Source organism: Oxyura jamaicensis, chromosome 2, assembly GCF_011077185.1.
Source record: "Oxyura jamaicensis isolate SHBP4307 breed ruddy duck chromosome 2, BPBGC_Ojam_1.0, whole genome shotgun sequence".
NCBI lineage: Eukaryota > Metazoa > Chordata > Aves > Anseriformes > Anatidae > Oxyura > Oxyura jamaicensis.
The window spans coordinates 5834967-5856762 of NC_048894.1; the positions used below are offsets into that span (position 1 = coordinate 5834967).

Consider the following 21796-nt stretch of genomic DNA (forward strand, 5'->3'; position numbering starts at 1 on the left):
ACAACATCATGCATGCACACACGAGACCTCTTGAGAAGGTCCAAACGTCCTGTTTCTACGTGCAGATATACAGCATGGTGCATGTAGGGAAATAAAGCTAAAAGTGTGTGTAAATTCAGAGCCTGCTCTTTCAGCTCTCGTGTGCCATATGCTGCTCTCGGGGAGAGTAGGATTTCAGCTCAGCAATCCGGCTCCTGTGGGAGACGCACGCTGCCTCTCTGCTGCCCTAGTCAGAGGTTTTGTGTGAAGTCGCTACTGCTGAACTCAAATGAGGACTGAATACCACTAGGGAGGGTGGAACAGCTTTCATGGCCTCACTATTCTGTATAGTGCTGCTTTAAGGGATTGATTCACGTCAGTCTTGGTTTCTTCCTCTTGCTTTGGGAACTAAGTTTTAGACTTTACCATTAAAATGTGGAAGAGAATAAGAGAGGAGCCAGAATATTAATCTCGGAACAGCAAAATGTATTCTGCTTTTCTAAGGTTATTATCCTAAAATAAGGTAAATAAAGCTCACGTTGCTTTGTGCCTAGCAAAACTAATTCAGCTTTTTTTCCTAGCTCTTGTGACTTTTACTTGCCCTCCCAAGTCCATAGGCTCTTTCTGACTGTGGGGCTAAGTGGCAATATGTGCAACGGCGTAGGGCTGTATGTCCTACTGAGGATTTGTTTACATCCCTAAACTGACTGATATACTGGCTCTCTCAGAACAGGATAGGGGTTGGAGCTGTGCTGCTGTGGGGGCACTAAGGTTGGTTTATTTTACACAGCTCTTCATTTCAGTAGGATGAGCGGGCATATAGTAGATCTAAAACGTCTACTTCGTCTCAAGTATGGTTGAAATTGGCCAATGGATTCAAAAGTTATTAGAGGGGATTAAAAGACAGACAGCATGATCAGATAAGCCTGTTTCCTCGGAAAACTAGGCTAAAAAGGGAAAAAAAACTAGTGCAAGGACTCCTGTGATGTCCTCTGTACATCCTGTTTTTTTTTCAGCATCCACTGTAGTTAATTCTGCAAGCTCTGAGTATTTACAAATGAGTGATGCAGCACGTACTGAAGCCCTGCTCTCCTTTGCTCTGTTTACATTACACCTAGAACACGGGACGTGGTTATCCCACTGATGTGGCATCAATCCTCTGTCTCGGGAGCCAAAATCTGTTGTGCGTGCATAAGGAGTGGCTCCAGGTTAACCGCATCTGGACACCCCTTTGCCCAAACAGGATTTAGTGGCCAGGAGACAAGCCTCGTGTCCCTGTCCCTGTTCATTGAGGGGCTGTAAGACACGCCAGCAGGTTGGTCATTCTGTATCCTGGAGCAGCTGATGAGGACTTCTATTGATCTAGGGGTGAACATGGACTTGTTTTAGTTGAGCGGGGATGTGAGTCTCTGCCCAGCTCAGCCCCAAATATCCACTTGACCGTCATCTTTCATAGTTGGCATCATTTTGCTGTCTAGAAGTTGACAGTTCGTATGTCAAGGTTTACAGACAGGGAGGTGGGGAAGTCCATGAGGTTTTGTGCTTGGTCTCTAGATAAGCAGCTGCCACTTTGCCTGTACAGCAAGGCCAATGGAGCTTTGATCCCCATGTACATTTCGGAGCAAGCACTGTTAATTGTGAGCCCACTGAGCCCAGAAGTGAGGGAAAGGGGCTGGATTTAATGGAGCTTTTCATCAGAGAGAAGGATGCTGGAAGGAAAGGCAGCTACAGCTGCAAGAAGAATATTAGTTAAAGCCTGTGAAGGTATTAAGACTTGGAATTTAATTTCAGGCTACATAAAGGCATATTCTGGGAGGTGAATTTTTAAATGTAAAGGAAAGATACATGTCTAAGGTTTGGGGTTCTGCCTTTTCTTGGTGTTTCCAGCCCAGTTTCTGTGTTCCCGTTATATTGCAAAGCCAGTACAAATTTTCAGGCAGACACACAAATCCAGAAATAAAAGGAATAGCTGGTCATGAACCTGCCGCCCACATACATAGCCAGTGAGCCAGCTGGGTGCCAGCACTCCTCCCTCCCTTCCTGCTTCTCTGACATGCCTGTCGTCTCAGCCGTCATGCCACGACTGAGATATTGCTGAAGTCCATGAGGCAGATTTCCCGAGCAGGGCTGGGAATGAACTCTGGAGAGACCACCTTGGCTTCCAGAAGCTGTAGTGCTGGGATTCTGGTAGTTCCTGAGCATCATCAGGAAAAAGGTTTCATGGCTTAAAATCAGTACTTTGAACTCTTTCAGATGAGCTGGTAGACAACGTGGTTGTCAGAGGTGATGGACAACAGATTAAATTCATACCTGACAATGAAAAGATCCTGTCTGGTGCTTGCTTGGGCTTTCAGACCTTCTGAGGGTGTCTTGACACAGTTCATGGTGCAGTTTACACTTCTACTTCCATTTCTTGCATGGGGAGGCAGAAGATGGGCCTGGGAGAGCTAGGATCCCTTCCTCCTGCTGGTGGAAGAGGCCAATAACTTCAGACCATTCTGCCCTTCATTCAGTTCACTCTGTGTTTGTCCAATGGTAATCAGCAAAGTAACTGCATTTCGTGCCTCTGGGTGCTGCTGTCAAAGAATAAAAAATAGTAACAGGAATTTCTGGGGCTGGGCTTCTGTTCAGATGCTCAAAAAGTTTGTACGCACTTGAAAATCCCTTCCTGCCCTTCCTTCTCAGCTGGGTATTTAACATTATGAGGGAACGCTTGGTACCATGCTTAGTCCTCAGGATTAGTAATTTGCTTTGTTGTGTGTGTTAATCTAAAGCCCCTGGCTATGCAGCAAAAAGTCAGCCAAGTTCCCTTCTTGGAGAAGTCTGGGAGGAGGTCATTAATCTGGTGTGCCTAATTAAGCACCGCACTCAGAAGGGTCATTATCTGCGCGCTGCCAGCCTGCCGTTCGGAAAGGACCAAGCTGCATTTACCCTGATGGCATCAGGTGTGCAGCTGGGAGGAAACCCCTGCAGCAGCCAGAGGAAATCTCGGAAAATGGCTCGCTGTCAGAAAGTAGTTTTCCTGCTGAAGTCTGCCCTCTCCTTTTCTCCCGGGATCTGCGGAGCTGCTGCCTTTTAGCAATTTGCTCTCGGGAAGAGGATGAGAGTAGTTGGCTTCTGCCCCTGCTTTAGTTAGGGTAGGTTTATGGGGTATGTGGGTGCACACTGTGCTGTCCAGGAGTGGGCCACAGCCTGGGTCTAAAGGCTGCAAGATGCTTTTTTTATGCCTCTACCTAGGCCTTGATCTCCGAGCAGTTTATATTCCCTGTATCTGTTTCTACCAAATGCTTCCCCCACCCAGCCACCTGCTGAAACCAACCCAGGCTCTTTGGTTTCTTTCATTGATAATTGCGGTGGTGCTTTTTTTATTTTCTGTGCTGCAAGAGGTATAGCCTCATATAACCCAGCTCGGGAAGACTCCTGATAGCAGCTCCCTCCCATCCTCCTATTCCCGTTTGTCTTGCGTCTCGTTTGCAATTGCCATTATTTCATCCCTCTGAGGCACCTACTGCTAAGGCTCCCCCCGATGATGGATGCTGACAGATCGGATGCATAAATATTAAGAAAGGTGGAAAGAGCCAGACTTGCAATTTCTGTGTGCAGAACAGCGGTGGAGATGCTGCCCAACTGCAGTCTGGGCTCCAGACTAAAAAGTCTATAGATGCAAGTTAGACTCAAGTTTTAGCTGGGACTGGAGTTGTATATCTTGTGCCAGCAAGGCAGAGAAGCAAATATGCTGGTTATACTGGTGATTTTCACTGGACTTAGTTAGGGCTTAGTCAGGAGACTGATCTGGTCTCTAACTGTATCCTGTACCTTGTCTAATTCCCATTGCTGGTAGGGTGAGACAAATTTGTGCCTAGATGGTCTTACAGATTTTCAGTTTCCTGCGTCTTGACGTGAAAAATCGGATGTGAACATAAGCCCCTGTGCATGGCCCTAGAAATGATTTTGTTAGCTGTCAATCTGGTACATCATCCTTGCAGTGCAGTATCACAAGTCACCTCTCTATGTGACCACCTTAATAAATCAGCGTGTGACCGCCTGGAATTGCTAGAGGTTTGGTGTTATCAGAAAGCCTGATGGCAATATTCAGATACTGAAGGAACAAGAAAGTCTTGATTAACGCTGAGTTAGCTGTCTCTTCTGTAATGCTGTTTCCAGTTCGACGGATGTCTTGATAATAGTATTTGGTCTGAAGGCCATGGACTTATTGATGGTCACAGATCAAAATACCATCACTTCCAATAAATTATGCTGCCCTGCTTCTGTTAAGAAGTACACCAAGGAACAACAGCTGTAAAAGCAAGGGGAAAATCTGAGCAGTCTCAGCAATGAATCATAATGCTGCTACCCAGAGCGAGAGTGAACATGGCTGAAGTGCATTTCCAGAATTGAAATTTGAGAAATGCACATTTGAGGCTGGCAGTGGTTCTGTGTTGTGGACCCCACAGCACAGTGAGGCTGGTGTTGTTTTTGGAGAGTCCCAAATTCAGACTTTCTTCGCCTACATCTCCTTCTGCAGACCTCTTTGCCCATTTATCCCACCTTAGATCAGGTATAGTTGTGGGAATTTGAGGATAAGTAGATTAGGACTATTGCAAAAAGGCACTTAAAGTTTTTCTTACATCTCAGGATAATAATGCCAGAAGGTTGTGATGGACCAAAATAATTTTAATGTCCACAGTGTCCCAAACATCATCTCTCTGTTATTACCTATGAGTGTGAGGCTGAGACTAGTGTGATCACACAAAGACCTCAATATCCCTGTAGACAATACAGCAAATTAATACTTTATATGATCAAGGTTTGGGAATGTACAACAATCCTCATCTTGCTAGTGCTGATCTCTCAGACCGGTGTGGAGTATGTCAGAGATCTTCTCACTTTTCCAAGGATCTCACCTTGTCACTACACACTCTCTACAGGCAAAGGGAGGCTCACCAATCTAGCATTTTCCAAAAATACTAACTTTCACTTACACAAAATGTGCAAATTACCTTCCTTCATTTAAAACTCATAGAATATATTATGTTTTTGTAGTAGGAAACAGATCGGAGGACATCTTGTTTCAGAGCCTGTAAAAACTAACCAAAAGTCCAGAATCACTCGCTTCTGTCCATTTGCTATCAATGAAACTATCAATGAAGCAGATGTATGCACAGTCCAGGTATTTCCTTAAGATGAAAACTTTTGCTCCGTGACAACCTATGAGCATCCATTAAGGCGCAGATTGTGGAACAGAGCAGATTGTGTGGTTCTGCCCATCTGCACATCAGATACCCGTGCTTACTTTTTAGTAAGAGCAAGGAGCTGGATGTAATGTCATGCAGTCATAGTTCTTGGCAGTTGCTATAGTTCATATGTTTATAGGAAGCTGAAGCTTTGGAGCATTTATTAGATCTCTTTACGCTTCCTGCATTAGTGCTTGGGTGGTTTTTTTTTTTTTCAGCTGAGCTCTCAGGCTGCTGAAGCCCTCTTTGGTAAGGAAAGAGCCATGTGTCCAGTGGAATGTTTTGTGGAGGAATGACTATGCTGAAGGAAAAGGAGAACAGGTTCCAAAATACCTTCCTGGACAACGCATGTTTGTATTTTTTTTAAGGAGTTTTGGGAAGGATAGAGAGGAGCTTGCTTTCTAGATTTTGGTGTGAAATAGAAGTGGTACCTGACAGATGATGGACTCTCCCTTGGAGGGGAGGAGGGTTGTGGCAGGCTGACATGGTGGAAAGCAGCACTTTCTGTCTACTAAAAGTGGACTGCAATGAACTCAGCTGTCAGCCTTGGGATGTCATTTAGGGGCTGGGCTGAGGCTTGGACCAATGGCTTGCAGTGGAGGGTGTTGTATGGCAGCTAGAGCCAGGGCAGAGCTTCTGGCTGGGCAAAGCACATGCTGTCTCAGCCATGTGGACCTTAGCAGAAGGCTTCAGGGGTGCTGTGTATGTACCTCCACCACCAGCCTTGCTGTCTGTACTGTGGCACGCTGGCACAGTTCAGCATCCCTGGGCACCCAAGCAGGCGTGTGCTCCCAGCCATAAAATGAGGGTAACGCTTCTTGCTGTGACCAGCCAAGGGAAAAGGGATGCTCCCAGAGATTCTCAGCTCTTGGTATGGGCCATGGGGGCTGCAGGGAAAATGATATTCCTGGCTTTCCTGGGACAGCCTGTACATGCAAAGGGTTGGGCTCCCTCTTTTCTTCCTTTCCTGTTTTTCCATCTCAGTTTAGGAGGTACAAGGGAAATAACAGAGGCTTCTCCAAGCTTCCCCAGTCCTATGACCCCGTCACCCTGAATGATCCAAGCAGGGCTGGGGTTTGCCCTTAGGATGGTCGTATGGTATAAAATTTCTTCTAGGATGAAATTCCTTCTTTTAATAAAAGCCCCATTTAAATAATCAAAGTCCCAGCGATGAGATGCAACTGGCTTGTTTGCCCAAGAGAGTGTTTCAGAATACTTTTACCCAACAGTTGGTCTGAGATCAAAAAGACTTGGCATTGTACTGTTTCCTGGATAACACGCCATCATTATTTATTAATCTGAATCAAAGTGCTTGATGTTTTCATGTGATCGGTTAGAGCCTTATCGTCTGCCTCCTATTTTTTTTTAATTTGTTGTGTTTCAAGAAAATTTCGAAGCTGTTGCAGTGGGAAATCCATAGCTTAAGTGGCAGCTTGCTCATCTTTTATTTATTTTTGTAATACTCCCATTGTTCCTTATTCAAACCTCCAAAAGATCCTTGTCCTCACTTAAAAGTTTTATGCTTGGATGGTAGCCTAAAGGTGACTTTTAAAAGAAAGGCATGTTTTCCTGGGTTTGAGTAGATATTGTCCCATTTGTTGCTTTGTGATTTAAAGAAATGTCTCTTGTAAGGTCAAAACCTAGTAATTTTAAAATACATTTTTTTGTATTAGGATCAAAATGACTATGTTAAGTTCCAATTTTTTTTATATATACTTTGTAAACACAATCAGAGCGATGTCAAGTCAGTGGGTGAACCAGCAATGGGATGTGATTAGGCTGATTTCTGGCCTGTTTCCATCATTCTTGGAGAGAAAGTGTTTTTTTATTTCCTCATGGAAAAATGTGATTTTCTATGAGAAATCTGCTCCCTTTTCATTTTGGAGGCTTCTTTGTTATACAAAGAAATTTGTATCTCAAAGTAGATGCTCTTTACTAAAATGCTGCTCTTATTGGAAAGGCATTTTTCTATAGAAATAGAACTTCAATAGGAAATTTGCAGTCAGCTGTTACATACAGCAGGCAACACTGCTCCCCCTTCCTCTCAAAAGGGTGATTTCATACAGAACCTGCACTTCTGAGTAGCCATGCCAGTGTTGTGGTTTTATAAGCACATTTTCATATTTTAAAATGTTTTCCTGACTCCTGTTTTTGTATTAAACGTCCTCACAAAGAGGGATGATGATTAATTGGAAACTACAGAGGAAACTATAAAATCAGTTGCTCTTAGAGAACTGTATAATGTAGAAACTAAACTAATTAAAACAAAAACAAAAACAGAAATATATGTCTATTCTCTCTCCTTATTCAGTTATATAGCTGTTACTTGGAAGATTTTTCTGAGACAGAATTGTAACCCTTATACTTTGTCTAATTGGTGCTCAGCTACACATTATCTGTGAACATACCAAACAATATTAAAAAAAAAAAAAAAAAAAAAAGAAAAGCCAAAAACTGTTGGTGGACTTATTCTGACCATTTATTTACACTGCAAGAAGGCCTTATCCCCAAGCTGATTGTGCTTCTTTGTAAAATTAATCCACAAGATTTTCTGCTCATAAATAACTGTGAAATGATTGAACTTTAAAACATAAGACTTCTCATGTGCTAAACCTCACGGAAGAATAATCTCTTGATAAATTTAGTTTTAAAGCAACGGAAGCATAGATGATTGCAATTCTATTTTTAGACATGCGCAGTAAACCATTTCCATTCGGTTTATAGTAATGTTAGTTTAACTTGGAGCCTCCAGTTGAGGAGGGAGATACGAGAACGTGCAGGAGCAGCAAGGGTCGGTGTGGCAAGCAGTCCTGGCCCTGGGCTTGGATGCAATTTTGGGAAGGAGATGGTCACAGATTGCATTTGCCAAGGCAGGAAGGAGGCAGCAAGAGAACCACAAGGATGGCTGAGCTGCTGTTAGCATGGCCATATCAGAAAGACTAGGAGACCTGAGCATATATCTCTGCTATCAACCTGTACCAGCCAGCACAAAGCAAATTTAGACCGTCAGTTCTTGGGCTTATTGCAGTGTGTATTGGGGCAAGTGGAGGCAGTGTCGGGAGCTCTAGGTTTGTACTATCAGACCATACTGAAACAACGTGTAGAAGTAGATCAGCTGTGTTGACCACATGGAGACGTGTTTCTGCCTCACATCTGTAAGGAGAAAGAAGTTAAGATAAGCAGCAGAACTCTGTCCGATCTACCTCTTTGACGATCTAATTCTTGTTAGCCACTGTAAGAGTAAATGTTAAGTATGTGAAGTGGGATTTCCCATTACTTTCTTAAAGTGAATCTTCAATTGAATTTAGATTCACCTGGGAATATTATAAATTGTAAGAATTGAGAGGATCAGTAATGCTTTTAATGGTCTGATTTTTCAAGCTAAATGTTCTTGCTTGGATGTAAGGGTTGGCTTAGAGGCTTTCTCGTGTTTTGTGACAGCATTTTTTGTGGCCCTCTTTGCCAGCTTTGGGTTGGAAAAGGGAGGTAGGTGAAGTCGTGTTCGCCCAAGCTGCAGTCCAAAGCTGCAGTCTGGCCTGCTGGGACCGTTTCTTCCAAGATGACTTCTTTATCTTATTTGAACTCATTGACTTGGTGATCAAGTGAGACGAATGATTTCCATAAATGATCATTATTAGCTGGGGGCCCCTAAACAGTGTGAGAAACTTGGAGAAATGAACAAGGGCCATCTGAACCACCATCCAAATTTGAATCTTTTATTTCCCTATTGAAATTTCTCTCTTCTCTGGCTAGCACTAGAGATGGGCTGGAGAGAACTACAATCCAAAACAGCTTTTCAGTAGCACTACAAGTTTATTCAATATTTTTGGAATGGAAGTAGTGTCAGGGAAGCATATTTTGGAGCCAGGCTAAAGACAGTTGTGTGAGAAGAAAGGATCTGTGCTATAATGCTTGTTCTGCTTTGAAAATCACTATAGGCTTTGGCATAATCTGTAAGATAAGCCCAAGAGTGGCATGGAAAATTGTCTGGAAACTGGGATGGAGGTTCACTTTAAAGTATTTTGGGTTGCTTCTTCATCACCCCTAGGAGTCCTGGATGTCACTTTCAGGTGTGTTATTCTACTTTAAGAAATACTAGCTCAAACAACTTCTGTCCACTGAGATGCACAATCCAGGTCTCCACCACCCCTTCAGTCTGCAGAAGTAAAATATAAGGCAGACGATTTTTCCAGATGCCAGAGTCAAATGGTGTGTCTGGAGGAACTGGGCTACGCTGAGTGACCATGTTTCTGGGAACAACGTGGTTGTCATTGACTAATTAAGTGTAGGCAGTTAGTTGAAGCTGAATATCAATTCTGAATGTAGTAAAATAGTAGTGGGCACTGGAAAGCTGTTGTAGAAGTGAAAGCTGAGGTAGAAGTGTTGGAGTTTGCCATCTGCAGGAGTGGAACAGTCCCACACTCTGCTCCTTTTCCACTGTGCAATTAGAGGTAGCTGGTCCTTTTTTTTCCAAGAAGAGTCAAGCAGAAGAAAAGCTACCACACAACACACAGCTTTGTCAGAATTTTGGGGAGATGGTTTTCAGTCCAGATGCCCCTGCTCTGTCAGAGAAAAGCAGACATGCAAGCATAAACACTGAGTTCACAGGTACCTATCTATATGTCAATACCTAAATTTAGGTGTCCTAATCAACAAATTGAATCATCAGTACCTTTGCTGCGGTCTTGTCTGGTTTATCTCACTAAAGTAGACATGTAAAAGAGGAGAGATGACTCATGTCCTGACAGTGTGTACTTCTCCCTGAATGTCTGACATCCTGAAATTCTTTGGTTTGGCCAGTCAGTTCCATTGCATCAGAGAGGACAGATTCATTCTGTTTTATGTATGAGGCTATTTCATATGAGTTGCATGTCCAGTGCATATATTTACAGCCAAAAACTTCTATAATACATTATTTCTCCTGTCTAAGCTGAGAAACTCTACTGCGGGATGGATGAAGATAGAGATGAATGTATAAAGGAGTAGGCTGTACTTAAATTACTAGGCTCTTACATAGCCAAATAAAAATTAAGAACTAGATAAAATCTTCAATTTTCTTGTCAAGTTTTTATTTTTAGTAAACATCATCTCAAGAAAGGAAAGATAAATAAATCTGAATTTTCAAGCCACGAAGTCACTTCTGTATCACTGCAGGATCCCATCAGAGCAGGTGCTATTATACCTAATAGCAATAATGTCCCTTGAGGGCTCCTACATTGCCAGCATTTGGATAGTAAGGTAGGGCTCTGGCACAGAAGCTGTCCTGCACATAGGAGGGGATTAGAATCAAGATATTGGCTGATCGCTTGGTTCATTTATAACTGAATATTAATGAATATTAATATGAATTAATATGAATATTAATGTTATTTTTTAAAATAGTTTTTTTTTTTTGGAAAGTGCAAACAAGTTCCCAAATTATGGAGCTAGTGCATTTTCCATTTAGAAAATGTCCTGCCATACCATCATCAGATGTTGCTCTTTCACAGGCCACTTGGTGTATTATTTTCTGTTTTACTCATTGACTGTTTGGTCTCATAAGCTAAATTAAGCAAGAAGCCACAACAGGGGGTTGCAATACTAGGCCACTATTGTATGCTTCCAGTGCATTGTGCCTCAGGCCCAACTGAGTATTACCAACCACTCAAGCATGCATCGTTGACACATAAATGCATATTTGGATGTAGCTTGTTAGTAAATGCAATGTCCCCAGAAGTTTTATTTGGATGATTATATTATTGCTAATTAACAGAAAATGTCATGACTTTTGGAAAATAATTGTTTGTGCAATGTGTTATTTACTCTGTAAAAATTCCTCTGTGTAAAAAACATGAGGAAATTATGCAAGGGAGAAGGGGAGAGTGGGATATTCAGGAGAGTCATGGGGTTCTCAGTAGTGTGTCTCATAGACATCAGTGGGACATAGCCCAAATCACTCCTGGTAATGTGACTCACTCATATACCTCTAAAATCATCTGTGTTCGCCACTCGTTAGATGCCCGCCTTCATTTGCTCAGATGCACTTTAGGTTTTGGTTAGTGTCAGGAGAAATAAAGTTTAATTCAGCTAACTTGCCAGGAAAATATAGTATCTGGAAGGCGGTGATCTTGGTGCTCGTGTTCAAGGCTACAAGGTATTACAACAGGAACAATGAAAAATTCCTGGCTTCTCGGCATCCTTGCTTTGTCCACCTCATTTACATAATGGTTTAGAGCATTATGTAATTCAAATCAAATAGCTGTCAGTAGGCACCAGCTTCCATTGCATCTTTTCCACGAAGATGCACTGAGTCGCTGAAGTAACCGTATCTGAAAGCAATGACAGAAATGAAATAATTCTGTCTCTCAGACGCCAGGGATCTGACCCACCACCTATTGCAGTCAAACAAAATATTCCCCTTGGCTGACGTGAGGCAAGGATTGCACCCTCAGCACCAGGGTAGGCTCTTAACTCTGATTCCTAAACTTGGCAACCTAACACAGGCAGTTTTCAATGGCAAACAGGCAGAATATCTCTCCTCTTTAGACAGCAATAATTCTCTTTCTGTCTCTTGGTGGGGGAAATCTCTTCCCTTCCATCACATTTGAAGATGGCTTTATCCAAACAGTACTGTCAAATTTATAGGGTACTAAATAATGAATCAAATCTTCAATATACCCCAGCAAGCAGCAAATAGCCTCTCCCTGATGGTGTCCCTGTTCAATTTCATGGGTCTCTATTTCCATTTTCAAAAAAGATAATATTGCCAGTGCACTTCTACATCTGTGCCTTTCGATTTTTCTCCTCTCTGTCTTATTGCAAAATGCACTGAAAAGGCCTACCTGTAATTGGGGCACCATTAGCCATCCAACACCATCCAAACCCATAGGGACATAGGTACCCTGCACCCTTGTCCAAGGAAACCTACTAGAATAGACAGAAATGCATTGCAGGAGGTTAAGGAGGATAAGATAGCTGTGCCAAAGTCACTTAGGATTGGTGCAAATGTCACCTGAGGGTTATTGCTCAGTGCTGTGGACAGGGAGAGGTTTGTGGAAGGGTTGTGTTAGTTTGGGATAAAGTAGGTCGAGGGAGGCATCATTTTCTTGGCTGATGAATAAGAAAGGGAACGAGGTGGAGGAAGATGGGAAGCTGAGTGTACCATAGGTGTGTGGAAGGATGGAGTTTGGTGAAGGTTAGCGGTCATGAAGCAAAGTGCTGCTGATACTGCAGATGGAGGAGTGCTTGGCAGGACCTGCTGTCCAACCTCCTCTCTTCTGAATATGAGAAAGGGACTTGCCACCTCCCGTAGCTTAACTTTGTGTGCTTTGGATCTGTCTCTACTAGCCTTTCACGTCTAGTGTTTTCCTGACCCTTCATCTCATCCTCTTTTTGTTTCTCTCACCTGAAAGAAGGAAAACATATATTGCACCATTTACTCTTAAAACCCATTAAAAATGGGTTTTAAGTTCAGTTATTCATGTTTGTCTCAGTTCAGTGCTAAAACTGCAAGAGGCTCTGGCTTTGCTTACAGTTAGTTTCATCCATCTCTTTTAATGTAGACATGCCAATTCTGGTGATGGTTTCTGTAAGCCTGTTGTTTTTTTCCTGCTGGTGAGTGTCTCTCCATAACTTAGTAGGGGGTGATCAGTGATGCCTTACTTATAACCTTGTGTTAATACATCAGATAGCCCAGCTCTTCAGCTGTAGCTCCCCCTCTTCTGAAAGCATAGAGCAAAGCTTTTGGTGGCCAGCCTAAAGCCTGCCTTCTTTAAGCAGTATAACTACCCCATAATGGCTTCAGAACAAATTTTAATAGCTGTTTTACAACTTCCTATATCCGTTAGAACGTCTTTACAAAACACTCTGTGAATAAAATGGACCTGATTTGATATATTTTATTCATGGGAGCATTCAAAGCACCTAATGGTGTGAGTAGTGTATATTTGGCATAACATGGAGCTCTCCTGTAGATTTCTTATTTCTTGTTTAAAAGCTACTGACTGTATCCTTAGCTGAAAACATTTGGCTTGCTTGGTAGCTCTTCTGCAAGCTCTGTTGGTTTGGAGTAGCAAAGGAGAAATCTTCCCTTGGATCTCAAGACTGACTAGCTTCTAGTAAAATAACTCTGAGGACAATCTCTAGTTAATTAAAATAGATATGGAAACCTGTTGGGTGCAGAGAATTACAATTTTCTGCAAAATATAGAGATGTGCACTGGTAACTATAATATGCTGTTTCCCTCTTGCTTATTTCTGTCATTCATTTGCAGCATAATTTAAAACAAAAACACCTGCAAAGAAAGCAGAATATTTTTAGCTCACTAAAAATACATATTTTATCATAAGAGAAGACTTAGTGCCAGCACTTAATTCTTGGCATAACATTTGTCATCCTCAAATACAACATGGGGATGAAATCTTCTGAATTAATTTCCTTTTAGCATGTTAGCTTGCTGAAGACTTTATCTTATCAATAAGTCATTGGTAATGTCAGAATGTCATGATTCTGATGCGTGAGATGCCAGCAAAACTCATTAAATTGGATTTAAAAGTAGATACAGCACAGGCAGAGCTGGTTGTGACAAATGGCGTGTGGGTCGGAAACTCTGAGATTTTGCTTTGGACATTTTGTGTTTATTTCTGCCCTCGGTCTGCATGCTTGGTGAACAAACAAGTCTCGTTTTAGGAAACGTGTGCGTTATGCGATGTCATATCAACCTGCAGGCTTGCTTCGTGACGCGGGCAGCAGGAGGAACTCTGTCTCACAGCTCCTACTGCGTCAGTCTGGGGCTCGTCTCAGTGCTCGGCTTTTCCTGGGAGATCTCTTTTCGGTGCTAAGAACACAGCAGCCGTTTCCGTCAGATTTTTGTGGAATGCCAAACCTTGCTGTTGCAGGCCAGCCATGGGAGCCTGCCTGGTCCTCGGCAGGTGTTGGTGTCCCCAGAGTCTCTGCTATGTTTGGCAGTGTCCCCTTTCTTCCTTTGACTCCAAGCTTACCCAACAGGATGTTTCTGAGCAGCGCTCTCTTTAAAGACAGCGTATCTATCCAGATATTCCTGGTCCTTCCCCAGCTGCTGTGCCTTCCCTGGAATGGGTTGAGCTGTGCTCATTTACACCAGCTGGAGATGAGGCTGATTATATATGTTAGGAACATGTATCACAAGAAACCATTCTGTACGGTCTTGCCAAAATTATGCCTGTTGGAAAAAAGAAATAAACCAAATACCAGTTTAAGCAGAAGTAATGAGTGTGCTGTGCAAAATTTCAAGGGCTGTCTTACTCAGTTTCCCCTTGTTTTGGTGAGAGCACACAGACCTTCAGAACATGTATGAGCAGCAACTGAAATGTTTCAGTGAAAATTTCAGTAAAAAGAACTTCCTGTGACACCTCCTAGCTGAGGTGCATGAAGTAAGGTATAAATATGAGTGAAGAAGGTCTACTAAGGTTATCTGTTGATGGTCAGTAACATTATGAAGTCACCCAGACTCCTATAGGCACTTGATCTTTATGGAGAACTTCTTTATTTGATCTTAATTAGAAACAAAAATTCTCCATGAAGTCATTACTTGCTTCATGGTTGGAATAAAATTTTCATGTGGTCCCACATTACCTTGCAGTCTTTTTAGATACGGTAATGTTTGTGTGTGCATGTGTGTAAATTTATGCATAAGAATCTGTGAATCTAGGCCAGTGACATTAAATTAGATGTGTCATTGCATCATTCCTTATTTCCCTAGCCTATTATTCTCATGTTTTGTAGTGCTCTGTAGGTCAAAGGAAAATGCCAAAGAGATTATATGGAGAAGAGGTTAAAAAAAAAAAAAAAATGTCAGCGCTGTATGCAGACTCAAACACTTGAAGGGAAACCGTCCTCATGATTGTTTTTGTTACCACAGCAGTTGGGAACACAAAGTCTAAATTTAGTCACAAACATTTCATAAACAAAAGGAGAATTTTGAAGTTGTTTGTTACTGTGTAAGATTTATGTCTAGCAGAATCACAGTAGAGACATACCTGCTTCCATGTGCTGTCATCCATCTCCCCAGCCCGTGGTCAGTAGTTGCTTCTTGAATAGCATCACTGAAACCAGAAGGGTTGTATGAATAAAAGCCTACTTGAGAGGAGCATGTCTAATGGTATGCAGTTTTCATTCTATGAACATCACTTTCACTTTGTTGACTTTCAAGTTTAGCTCCTTTATTACCACGGCTCCCAAGCGTGTGGAATACACGTGTATACGTCCTTTACACCCTGTGTGCCAGGCAAGTAATCCAGAGCCATCATGAACATTGGAGGTGAAATCAAGACAGGTCTTTGAAGTCAGTATTCCTCCAAGTGTAGTGGACAGCAAGGACCTCAGTCGCTGCTTCCCCCAAAGCATGGGGGACCTTGTTACTAGCTTGTGTTGGTATCTCAGGCCACGTGAGAGCAGAAGGGCAGGCAGCTGGAGGTAAGCAGGACCACTTTCTTTGTATCCCATTGCCCAAGTGTCTTTTTGGGTGTGGGTCAGCCAATCACGGGGAGTCAAGGGAAAGCTTGTAGGGCATGTATGTCTTGTTTGGAGAACCTAGAAGGTCTAGTGAGCTGGGATGACTGAAGCTTACAAGAGTAAGGCTAATTCTATAGTGGAAACTGGCATTTATCTTACCGAATAAATACAGATGCTAGCAATATCTTTGCACAGTTCCCACTTCTTGCCATGTCATAGGAAATAAGCATCTTGGGGCTTTATTTTCTTATGAACATTTTGTTTACATAAGCAGTACATTTTTATCAGCACGAACCGATGTTAACTGAATTTAACAAAGGCAAAGCAAGAAAGAAATGTTCATTCTGTGCATGGTGATATCACCAAAACAATGTGTTTTGAAGCCTTGTACTTCAAAAATATGCCTGAGAGGAATGGAAAAATCCAGGCTCATATTGTAAAAATGTGAGTCACAACCGCTATTATCTCTTAAGAAGTGGCATTCCAGCTCTTTGATTCAGTCATTAATGATTTCTTTTTTAAGTAGTGGTGCTTTCTTACCCTTTTAAGAAACATCTGCACTAACCCTGGCTATTTGTGTTCACAATTCATAGATTCAAAGAAATTAGACATAGAAAGGACCTATGAAATCATCCTGTCCATTTCCTGAAAGCATATGAAATTGAAAAAAGAATTATACTAAATGCATATATTAAAATGTAGATACTTTGACTTACGTACAATATGAAGACAAATATGTCGATTTTTCAGTTGTAAGGATGCTAAAAAATGTAGCATTTTCTTTATAGTAAAAATAAACAGAACTGTAGCAAAAGCTTTCACAAAGTTTGTGGAGCATTTTCTACTTTTTTTTTTTTTTTTTTTTCCCAGCAAGCTAACTTTCTGGAATTTGCATTAAATATTCAAAAGATCTGGTTTCAAGTAGTTTGAAGGTTTTTTTTTTTTTTTTAGTTTTATATTTTAATGAGAGAGCTCTGAACAGAAAGAATTATTTTTTAAAAAACAGTAATTAAAACTTCTGGTTTTGATATAGTTTGGGGCAATTTTATCTCCCTAGCAATTCCCTATCCTTTTTTTATTATTATTTTAAAAATTATTTTGGACAAGCTTTATTGCCAGAATAGTTTCTTCCTTAAAGGAAGTCTTTAAGGAGTGCTGGGAAGGATGCTGAATATTCTGGTGAATACTCGTTTTTTGTGATTAAGCAACACTCATGAAAGCAGTGGCACTTATCACAGGCGTTCCACACATTCTCTTATTATCTCAATAAGTACTCAGTGTTCCTCATGCTATATGGCCATGCCTCCAGCTCCGCTGTATGGAGAAGGGGCTGCAGAAGGGGCTTGGCTGAGGCAGGCTAGCAGAAACACCCCAGCATGATGCAGCTCTTGAAGCATGAGTGGGGCCACGCACAAGTTCATCACTTGCGGGATCTTCATTCCTCTCCTCCAACATAGCACAGCTCCTTGTCAGAAGAGGGCTGTTGGGGCTAATTCTCCACTTCCACCAGTCTTAAACTAGTAACACCTCTGTACAAATACTCACAATACTCTCTAGTGTAGACCTACACTCTACACTCTAGTGTAGTGTAGAAATTCAGACCTCCTGGTCTGAATTTCTATGGAAAGAAGAGTATGTATAAAGCTACCACTAACTTTCCAGAAACCAGTGTATATCCATAGGCTGGAGGATGTTGTCTGGCCCGTGATCCAAAGCACTAGACGCACGTAGATAGTCCAGCACCTGCAGGTGTATGGGGGAATTAGCTTTGGCTTGCGATGTGGTTACGAGGCTGTACAAGCTCAGGCCAGCCACAAAGTCGATGGGCAGGTTGAGCCCATGCCCAGGGCAGCTTAGGCCATCTTGTATTGACATGAGTGCTATGTAAGGACAGACGTGCACAAGATCAGACCAAGGGTTCCTCCAGGGCTGTAGCCTAGGGATAGAGTAAAAATAGGGAAAGCATATGTAGTCTTTCTTGCACGCAGCCAGGTTCCGCAGCTAAGGGTTTTTCTCAGTAAGAGGCAGTGTCTTTGTATTTAAAACCATGATAGGAACTTTTGCTCATGGATTTGTCTCATGGCTCTGTGAATCCTTTCTGTTTGTTTGTTTGTTTGTTTGGCATTTACATCAGCTGGTGTAAACAAGTTTCACAGGCTGACTCTGTGCCATGTGGAAAGTGGCTCCCTTGTTTGCTTCAAACCTGCTGCTCAGCAAATTCATTCAAAATTTATCCATCCTTGTGTTACAAAAAAAAGTGAACAGTAATTTGGTACTCACCATCTTCACAGCTCCAGTGGTGATCTGGACTCGCCTGGCAGCCCTCAGTAATCTTCTGTCTGGTTTAGAGGCCTGGTCTGTTCCTTCCCAGAAATACCGATCAGCCACTGATTTTAGTTGTCCCCTTCAGCACTGAGACAGGTTTCGTTGTCAAAAAAAAACAAAAATCAAAAGGACAAAATACTTGAGAGTCCTCTGGCCACCTGTACTGATGTCATTTATAGAAAGTGAAATTCTATTTGCTTGCACTGGTGCTGAGTCACAAAGCTGTGCACATAAGGAAACCCAATTTGTGGGAAAGATTCTAATTTCCTGTTTTTCAGGAAGAAGGGGATAAAAGAAATGATGTGGGGGTAGTGAGGAAAGGAGCAAAGAGAACAGCTAAATAAAGAAGAATGTCAGAATACCCAAAATACAAGAAAGGCTAATTTATTTCAGAGTTACTTGTTGAAACAAGTAGTAATGCAGAGTATAATGTACAAGCTCCCATAAATCATTCCTGTATGATAGTCTGTGATCAATGACAATTTAATGAATTCATTTTAAAATGAAGTCAGAATAGGAAAAACAGTAGTTGTTTGAAAGAGTACTTTACTCAAATAAATTGAGTCAATAAATATGCTATTTGTCATGCAGAGTCCAGTTAAAGTCTTGTTTACTAACAAAAGTGCTGTCATCGCAGAACCTAATAGAAGCAAACTATCTGGAACTATCCACTATAAATAGACAAATACTGTCTGAAAGCAGAAGACAACAATTGCAGCTGAACAAAGAATTGTAGCCTGCACACACTGATGAATGCAGTAGGGTAGCCCACCTCAAAATATACAATTTTGTTAGTCAGTTGCTTATATTCTGATGATTCTGATGTAGTTTGAATGCTCTGGTGGTATTCCAAAAAAAAAAAAAAAAAAAAAAAGTCATGTTTCTTCTATGAACAGCGTTCTAATTGTTATATAGTAAGGGTTTTTCTTGCTAGAAAAAAATGCCACGAGTCACTATTAAATTACGAAATACAGCTTCAGTGAGCTTGAACGGATTTATGCAGGCTACTAGAAAGGGGATAAGCTTCATCCCTTTTCAAACAGTAGTTTTACATTAATTTTCACAGCTATTCATGTTGTTTAGTGCAGATACAAGAGGAATTTTTGTTCTGCTGTGATTTTCACACTTGCACTTTTTTCGTGTAAGCTGAAGAGTTGTGGCACTTCTCACTCATTTTTAGTCTGTCGTGGATTGGAAGTGTTAACAGTGAAGCACCCTTAACCCAAGATGGTTAAGCCTCACGGTTCTGGGTTAGATGTTCAAACTGGTGGTGGATACAAGCAGCGTGATTTTCAGATGTGATGAAAGGGGTTTTTCAGCATCTCAGAAGTTTGGAGTGCTCTCATGAAGGTTCCAGGGCTTTGCCAGGCACATTTGGGCTTCCAGCATCCTTCGGATTGTAAGGTGTGAAGGGGCAGAAAATACTCAGAAGTCCTGCCATATATCTTGAAGATGTTTTTTTCTATACCCAAAGGAAAATAAATTCTGAAAAATTACATTGCAGAAGCCTAAGACAGAGATTATGAAGAATTTGGTGTGATTTAAGAATGTGAACTTGACCCTTCTCTTTTTAAATTTGGAAAAGAACAGCTGGGGCATTTTTAGAGTTTGCATCATGTGGCCTGAGATTGGTGGATTTAAATCTGCCCTGCTGCCATCTTAGGCACATTGTTCATCCACTCCCAGAGCTGCATTTTCAGAAATGAGTTAGGAATCCAGTCCCTGTGACTTTCAGTGAAACCTAAGCTTGTATGAATCTAAATTACTCCTTAGATGTTACTGAAGTTCCCAAGCGACTTAAAAACTTATGAATAGGCCACATTATATCTACAAATTTTTTTAGCTCTGATCACAGAGTGATTGCTAATTGCAATAACAGTTTCAATCATTTATGGTTTCCTTGGTGTTCTACTGAACTTGGTGTTCTACTGTGTGGTCAACATAAAAATAGATGAAATGTTTCCTGGTAATCAATAACCTACAAGTTATTGGTTGGTTTGTGTGTTTGTTTTTCATTCTGATGGCTTTGTTCTTCTTGCTTCGCTACTGTCACTAATCTTTGGTCCTTTTCATTTCAGCTCTTTCCACTACTAGGAGTAAAGACCAGTATAGACAAAGCAGGATGAAAAGATGGCTGACTTCTTGTTACCACCGGGTACTAACAGCTTCCACCGGTTCACACCTGAATCCTTGGCTGCTATTGAGAAACGAATTGCGGAGAAGCTTGCAAGGAATGCGAAGCAGGAGTACAGAGAGCAGCTGGGTGAAGAAGAAAAACCTCAGCCTCAGTTTGACTTGCAAGCTTGCAAGAAGCTGCCCGATATCTATGGGACTGTTCCTCCAGAGCTCATTGGGGAGCCATTGGAGGATCTTGACCCCTTCTACAATGATCGCAAGGTAAGCATCAGCAAGACGTTCTGCTTCTTAGCTTATGCTAAAACATAAAAATATTATCTGTTTTGAGGGCTCTGGTTTTCATCTTTTTCCAGTCAGTAAAAATATTTTTTATCCAGATTTAAGGGTCAAAGTTTTGTTGAGTAAGACTCCCAGGAAACATCTAAGCAGCAGCACAAAGAGGGACACAAAACATAATGATAGAACTTGGGTGTTTTCAGATGACACTGGATATGAATCTTCAGAGGCTGAAAAAAAGTAGAGCAGTAGCTGAGTTAAATGAACCCAGAAGTTTTTATCTACCACATCTTGACATCTTCATGAGACTTGACTCTTCACACTAAGTTTACCACTTAGACCCATTAATGTTAAGGGTTTCTGGATGACTTAAGTCTCATGCTAGCACTCTTCACAAGATGGGCAGGCTGTTCTGGAGGGCAGTGGTTCTTTTCCTGCTGAGGGATAGGTCAACTCCATTTAAGATGACCAAAACAGAGCTGAAGGGATGTGTAGGTAGTGCTGGCACTTTGCAGAACAAAGGGAGCATCACCTGATGAAGAATCACGTGTAGGCTGGACCAAAGCCACAGTAGTGCAAACAGCATGTGTCAAAAGGCTGTTGACAGCAGAGCTGGGCTGGCTGCTTACTACAGATCGTTCCCCTTTCCAAACATTTTGCAACACAAAGGACAAAATAAGGCTTGGAAGCACAGTGTATTTTTAGGCAGCTTCCAGGTCTTTCAGGTGTTGATGTTCTTGCTTTGGAGCTATGCTATTTCTTGTAAACAGTGGATTGATATGACCATGATGCTACTTCTGTTAAAGTGTATAGAAACAACTACAGAATAAAAGCTAAATAGACAAAGAGAAATAGATTACTTACCTAGAAGAGCCAGAATTAACTTACAGGTGTTTATGGCTGTTTTGTTCCTGCTACCACCAGGCACAAGCAGCAGGATATAGATACGCAGTTTTAGGATTATAAAGATTCAAGGTGGGTGACTTGCTTAAGGGTTCATCTACTGAACGGCCTGATCTAGTCTCTGAGTGAGTATTAGTCCCTCTGTATGTGGCTGGGCATCTTCAGAGCTCTGAACTTGGGCCAGCATCCAATTCACCTTTGCTTTGGATTCATGATAACTCACATGCCTGGTTTCCTTCACCCATATTAATGTGAATAGAGTGACAGTGCCTCATTGCCTGGCTTAGATCGTGCTGTGGAGCTGTGCGTCATGTAGCTTCTCACTTGAAAGATGAGACAAGAAACATAGTCTGAGAGCAACAAGGTATGCAAGGTGGGGAAGATGGATTAACAACATAGCAGAAGAAGAGTAGCATGAAAGTCTTTCCACTGCATTTTAGTCTCCAGGTCATCTTTCATTTTTAAATGTCTCT

General features: G+C 41.7%; 1 protein-coding gene across 5 annotated transcripts in view; it reads left to right on the forward strand.

Annotated features, from left to right (window-relative positions):
• The window catches only part of LOC118162674 (sodium channel protein type 5 subunit alpha-like), a 208240-nt gene that overhangs the window by 19179 nt on the left and 167265 nt on the right, over nucleotides 1-21796 (forward strand). For all 5 annotated transcript variants that reach the window (XM_035318995.1, XM_035318990.1, XM_035318992.1 and 2 more), the window contains exon 2: nucleotides 20087-20405. In XM_035318995.1, the coding sequence (XP_035174886.1) occupies nucleotides 20139-20405 (267 nt within the window). In that variant the 5' untranslated portion in view covers nucleotides 20087-20138. The remainder of the gene's footprint in view (nucleotides 1-20086; nucleotides 20406-21796) is intronic.